At 43.9% G+C, this 6,971-nt stretch overlaps 1 protein-coding gene across 1 annotated transcript; it reads left to right on the forward strand.

Annotated features, from left to right (window-relative positions):
• Positions 1-19: 19 nt before the first annotated feature.
• Positions 20-5,171, forward strand: TRAPPC2 (trafficking protein particle complex subunit 2). The gene is made up of 5 exons (XM_068163120.1): positions 20-82; positions 779-888; positions 2,238-2,380; positions 3,089-3,176; positions 3,833-5,171. The coding sequence occupies exons 2-5, from the start codon at positions 796-798 to the stop codon at positions 3,929-3,931; spliced, it is 423 nt and encodes a 140-aa protein (XP_068019221.1). The 5' UTR covers positions 20-82; positions 779-795; the 3' UTR covers positions 3,932-5,171.
• The last annotated feature ends 1,800 nt before the right edge of the window (positions 5,172-6,971 follow it).

Genomic DNA, 6,971 nt, shown 5'->3' on the forward strand with positions numbered 1-6,971 from the left:
CGGGAGCGCCGGAAGCTGGGGCTGGCAGGGGGAGCGCTTCCGGGCGGCCGGTGGGGAGCTGTTGGGGAGCTGGCGTCGCAGGGTAGGCGGCGGGCGGGCGCGCGCGGACCCGCGCCTTCTCCTTCCCTCCCCCCCTCCCTCCCCCGCCTGTTCCGCGGGCAGCCCTGGCGGCGTCCCCCGGAGGTGGCAGTGCCGGCGGTGCGCGGGGCCTGGAGCCTGGGCGGGCCTCGCGCGGCGGGGGGGGAGTTCGCAGCCCCCAGGCAGCTCTGGAGTCCCCAGGGACGTGGCCGGGACGTGGGACTGCCTGGCAGACACCTGCGGTGTGCCAGGGAGGAGGGGGCACACCGTGTGCCCCGCTTCACTGCCTGTTTGCAGCACCCCGGGGGGAGGCAGCTGGGCTTCTTCGGGGCGGGTACAGCGGCTGATTCCGGGAGCTCGCTGCCGTCCGCGTCACTGAGCGGGCTGTCAGGTCCCAAACAGTCAGCCGGTGGTGGGGAGTTTTTAGGTAGTTGTAAATGGATTCACCTTAAGTCTTGTTTCACTTTCTGAGGCCTTGTGGGTTTGGTTTTGTTTTGTTTGGGTTTTTTCTCCCCCCCTTCTCCCCTCCCCTCCCCTCCCTTCGGTATAAATGTGCGTACTTAAGAAAGAGTTTATCTCTCTCTGGGCTGTGGTAAATATGAGCAGGAAGCATGCTGGCTGATTGTTCAGGAGCATTCGGAGGTGTGTTAAGAGTTTCATGATGACTCCTCAGCGAAGCCTATCTACCTTTCCTCTTAAGGAGCACAGCACTGAAGAATGTCTGGAAGTTTCTACTTTGTGATAGTTGGCCACCATGACAATCCCATATTTGAAATGGAGTTTCTGCCACCGGGAAAAGTAGAGTCCAAGGTATGCTTTTTCCCTGTGATACTTCTGTGGTGCAATTGTGGTGCATTTTCTTCAAGCATATTAGAAGCATGAGCATCCTGTCATTAGAAGTGTGAGGGGTGTGCAGTTTCCTTACATTTTTTCTTTTTACAGTAACTTTGCCATAAGAACTTGAATTCTGTTATCCTTCAGTCCTCAAAATTACTTGCCAGATCATACTAATTCTTCTTAAACCATGGTTTCCTTAAAAGAGTGTGGCTCCGTGAGCCTGTCCCAAAATCAGAATCATAGAATCAGTAAGGTTGGAAAAGACCTCAGAGATCATTAAGACCAACCTGTCACCCAACACCTCATGACAACTAAACCATGGCTTCAAGTGCCATGTCCAATCCTTTTTTGAACACCTCCAGGGATGGTGACTCCACCACCTCCCCGGGCAGCACATTCCAACAGCTAACAACTCTTTCTCTGAAGAACTTTCTCCTCACCTCAAGCCTAAACTTCCCCTGCCACAGCTTGTCACTTGTCCTCTTGTTCTGGTGCTGAATGCCTGGGAGAAGAGACCAACCTCCACCTGTCTACAACCTCCCTTCAGGTAGTTGTAGAGAGCAAGGTGGTCTCCCCTGAGCCTCCTCTTCTCCAGACTAAACAGCCATTGATGTTTGTTGTAGAAGGAAGTACAATTTACATGTACAAGTATATATTGAATGTTAGTTGCAGGATATTTTTCTGCATTGGGCTCTTAGGAAAAAGAACCCCCCTAAAACAATAAAATAATCCTCTTTGTAGGCAAATAACCTGAAAAAAAAAGAGAGAGAAACAAAACCCTCCCCAGAACCTTTAGATAATAGTATTATCAGTGTATCTATTGTTTGTACCTCTCTGCTTTCCCCATCTTCTCCCTAAGTTTTACAACTGTAACCTATTGTTCAGTTTCTGCCAAATGTGACAGAAATGTGATGGTCCAAAAAATGCTGACTTGCTGTAAATTTCATAGAAACAGATGAATGGAAAGCAGAGCAAAAGACTTTATCAGGGCTTCTGTTATGGAATAAGTTTGCAGTGGGAAATTACCCATTGGTTCCCCAGAAGAATTCAAGTTTGAGTTCGTTCCTGAGCTATAAGTACAGGCTTTACTGGTTTTGCTGCTCTCAAGGCTGTTTTTTTGGATGACCTTTTTATTATGACCTTTTTTCTTCCTTGAAACCAAGCACCATGACAATATGTCCCAGTTTCATTGAATTACCATGGCACAAGTGTAGAAGGAGAGTATATATAACCTAAGGTAATTTGAGCACTGGTTGTTTAGCAACTTGAGCGAGTGATTATTTATATTTGCCTGCTTTCACTGTCCCCTGGAAATGTCCTAGGATGATCATCGCCATCTCAACCAGTTCATTGCCCATGCTGCTCTTGACCTGGTAGATGAGAATATGTGGCTTTCTAACAACATGTATCTGAAGACTGTGGACAAGTTTAACGAGTGGTTTGTTTCTGCTTTCGTCACAGCTGGACATATCCTTCCCTCTTGCCTTACACAGGAAAAGCCCTTTGCCAGAAAGGGATAAAATGAGTTTGGAACAGATTTCTTTGGCTATTCACCACAATTATTGTTAGAGTGTGTCACCAGCCTCAGGCTGAAGTGAATGGGGAGTTGTTTAAAAGTGGGACCAACAGGAAAGGTGGATTTTTCCTTTTGGAGAAGCTGAAATAGCTTAATGAAATGTGGAGCTGACATGGAGTAGAAGAAAGAGGTATGAGAGGCTCTGAACAAGCTTATATGATTCTCTCTCTTAGCCCTTTGATAGTGATAGAGAGGAGCAGCATAGATAAACATGCTCACTGTCAGTCACACCCATCTTGAAAATGCAGTGTCCAGACTTGATCTTATGTACAAATAGTCCTAGAAGTCTTTGTTGGGAAACATTGGTTATACATAACAAGTAACATTGTACTGTTAAATTCAGGTTCACATTCAGAGTTGTATAGCTTTAGAAAGAATAACCTTACCTAGAGATGTGACTGTTTTCAGATGGGGGATTTTGAAACATAAAAGGTGATGCTTTATAAATGCCACTGCTTCATTTGCTTATTTAGAGTCACTGCTGTTTCATGAACAGCTAAACATTTTTAGTCTATGCAGAATTAGGTGTAAATAATTGTCTCAGCATGTGCTAAAGGCCTGTCCCCTTTGTAATATCAAATCTTCCTTAATTGCTTTACATATGAGATTTATAATGCTTCATGATGTAAGGCAAGAAGATGGCATCAAGAACTTCTTTAATGATGTATATGACTTGTATATAAAGGTAAGAACTCCCTGCAGTACTTCTGAGCACGTTCTGCTGTCCATGCTCAGGCATGCTTGCAGTAGCATGCTTTCTTGTGGGGGTCTGTGCAAGTGAAGAAGCACCTGTGCAGTCCCTGTTAACCAGATAGCATGCAACATAAAGGCTGTGTTTTCCATTAAACTGAGTAGATCTTTCTAAATTGTTGTAAACTGTGCTCTGTCAGGATTTATTCTTCATGTTAGTGGTGATCTGGGGGCAGTAGTGTGTTGGTAACGATGCTAACGAAAGCAAAGGACTGCTCTGTGGAAGCATGGTCGAAGTGCTTGGGTGCAGGAGCAAGCAGCCCATGTTCCCACAGCCTGGGGATGCTTCAGATACAGATGGGGCACTTGCCAGCACCAGCCTCCCACAAGTCCTCAAATGATGCCTGCTGATTTCCAAACCAGGAATTTGCCCTAATGTCACGATGGACTATGAGCTGGTACTAGGGGATGGCTGTGCATGTAGAGGGGGAGAATGCGAGGGCCTGGGAAGCCAGCGACTGTTTAGGAGCTCTGTGCCCTTAAAAAAGTGCCACTAAATAGGCTGAAAGTGAAGAGTAGTTGTCATCTGAAGTAACACTTTCCAATGCTGGACATTTTGCTTATTGATGGTTTTGTTTCTCCTTTCCTCAGTTTGCAATGAATCCATTCTATGAACTCAATTCTCCTATTCGATCCAGTGCCTTTGAAAGGAAAGTACAGTTCCTTGGGAAGAAACACCTTTTAAGCTGAACAAATACATTTGAGTGAGGCCTTTTCCCTACTTTCCTCATTATCTGTAGTTCTTCTGACTAGTTCTTCACATTGGATTTTCATCTGAAGACTGACAGATTGGATGCTGAAGAAGCTTTTTTTTCCCCCCCTCTGCTACTATTGGTAACAGCCAAGCTTCTCCCTAACAGCCAGGCTGCTTTGCTCAAAACATGTATGTTAGGAAGTTTCCTTTTATGTGTTCTGAAACTAAGTTTTAAAATGTGGGGCTGCACAGGTACTAACTCAGACACGTGGGTGTCAGTGTGCACGCAAAATGAAAACCTCTTATACAAGGTGGGAGGAAATCAGATCTGAATGCAAAAGCCCTCTCCAGTTATGTGAGTTGAGCAGAAGGGAATTCTTGGACTGTTTGGCAAAAGTGGTTAATTTTCTTACAAACTTTACTACATCTGGTCCTTTGCAGACTGACCAGGCCAGCCTCACTCTTTGTGGTATTAAACCATGTCTGTATTTATACTGTAATGTGTAATGTATGTATTATAAAGTACTCACTAAAAGGAAAACAGGGTGCCTCAGCAGAGCTCCACTGTCAACTCCGAAGTTCAGCTTTCCCAGATGTTTAGTGCAGTAGGGGGTTTGTCTACATTATTGCATCAGTGAAATGAAGTAGACCAGAACAGCTCTGTCTGCCCTGACTTTAATTTACACATGGAAAAAACCAAACTGCATGTACATGTTTTAAGCCAAACTTTTCCCATTATCTCTGCAAGTGCATACCTTCTCTTGTTGAAAATGAACATTTCAAGTAGGTCATTTGAACCATGGAACCCTCTTTGTTGAGGGTTTCACAAAGGCATTACTTGGCCTGTCTAGCTGCTATCCATTGTAAAATGTGGATGGGGACCCTTCTGCAAAACTTACCATCATTTGAAAGCAGCAGTTTGGCATCTCTGTACCTAATACTCTGTTTGGTTTCACAATCTTTCAAGTAGCTGGTTTCCTTTTGCAGCAAACCTGTGTGAGCTGTCTTCTTGGACTTGTTTTTCCCAAGGAAGGGGCACGCTGTTCTGGGCAGTACATTTTATATAGTCTGTATAATTAAAGGGACCACATGTGTATGTGCTTTAAATGCATAGCTGGTTGTTATTTCTCTGTAATTCACACTTACTGCTAAGCTGTCACTGTAGCATAGTCCATAGAAAAAGAACATGATGTGAAAGTTGCAGTACTTACCTTAAATAAAACATGGAATGATGCAGCATGGCTGCCCATTGTCTATACTTGATTACAGGAGAACTAGGTGGTTGTGGTAAGGCTACCTTTAGTGGTGGGGTGGCAAGGGAAGATGGGAATATTTGTCTTTGTGGTATTACTTATTTCATGAGAACTGCATGGTAGAGATTTAATAGTGTTGCTTAGTCTGATGTAAATCAGCTGGTGGGGTTTATTGCAACAGAAGGCAACAGAAACTCACCTGGGGTGAGCCGTTCTCATTCATATGACAAGAAGCAATTGAGTCTTTTTCTGCAGCACAATGGTTGGAAAAGTACTGCTAAGATTCACTGAGGAAACACTTATGTTAAATAATCTTAGATGTGGCAGTAAGAAACAGTCTGGCAAAAATGGTAAGTGCTAAGAGTTTCCCCCACTTCTACAACCTGTGGGGATTTGTGAATAATTGCCAACACACAATAAAATGAAACACATGTCAAATGAAAGCATTTTCTCTCTTGCTTGATCTCTGAAGGCAGTTTATTAAACCTGCTTCCCAGGTGGAGGCTTGGTAACCATGATGTTACACAGAAAGGAGAGAGATGGGAAAACACAAATGGACATTTGGGCACAAGAAAGACCACAATGGATCTCATGCTCATTTCCTTTTAGACACAATTCAAGATTGCTACAGTACTCCTCTCTCAGTCATTCCATCTCATTTTGGTTCCACTTTAACCTCTGCTAATGTGAACATTAAAGGAAACTAAGTAGTAAGGTGGTAGTTTTACAACTTCATGCCACTAGCTTAGTAGGCACCAACACAAGCAATCTTTATTTCCTCTTAAGAGGAATTTAGCTAAGATTTTAGCTTCACAGATCTCTTTAGTCATTGACTAGGAATCAACAGAAGTAGCAGCTCTGCCTCTATTTAGCTGTTACTGAATGCAGTGCTGTTGCTGTATATTCAGCACTGCAAGGCTGCATTAGACTACAGAATGTACAAGAGGTAAAAAGATATCACTTGTAAGCAGCAGCAGATCAGTGGAGTAAGGTTGTCCTGGAGAGGTTGAAGCAAGACCACCACATTCAGAAGAGTGTATCAAGAGCAAGAAGAGGTTTGTTTTGCAATCTTTACTTCCAAATCATTACACCTGGTACAGACTGAACAGATGCACTGAAGAAAAAACTCTGTTACTGTACCCTCAGGAAGGGGCATTCTATTGAAACAAAAGAGCTGCTGTACAGAAAACTGAGTCTGCATAGTTTAGTGAGTAGCACACCCTGTCCTCAGACTCCCTTTTGAAGTCCACAAGGTGTGCACGTGCGTGCCCGTTAGCAGTCAGGTTACACACTGAAGCAGTAGCGCCATCGAGTTTGCTGTTACGAGGACAGTGGGTACTCTGAGAGCCAGTGTTCAGCAGCTTCTCATACAAGTAGGCTACCATTTAACTGCAAGGAAGAGCCTCAAATACCCCACCTCTGGTTTCACCTGCGTTACACAAAAGACTGTCCATTGAGTGCAGAATTTGCTTCTGTTCCTCATCACATAATTGAGTGCAGTAACATAAAAAGACATTGTCTTAAATGTCCAGGTCCACATCCTGAAAGAGTAATTTACATAAGGGTCAAATTCAGGTCAAACACTAGCTGTAGGTATTTACTTGTATTAGGGCAGAAAACTATCCCAAGTCAAGAGCTTCCTGAGTTCTCTACGTATTGCCAGTCCTTAGTTTCACAGTGCAGAGATTACTGGTAAACACATTCATAGCTCAGGTTAATAGTAACAAGAAGTTTGGAACTTTAAGGCTGTCTACTCAAAGTTCTTTTACACATTTGTCATACT

The sequence above is a fragment of the Melanerpes formicivorus genome, unplaced genomic scaffold, assembly GCF_026170545.1.
Source record: "Melanerpes formicivorus ecotype bairdi unplaced genomic scaffold, bMelFor1.0.p_v2 SCAF_70, whole genome shotgun sequence".
NCBI lineage: Eukaryota > Metazoa > Chordata > Aves > Piciformes > Picidae > Melanerpes > Melanerpes formicivorus.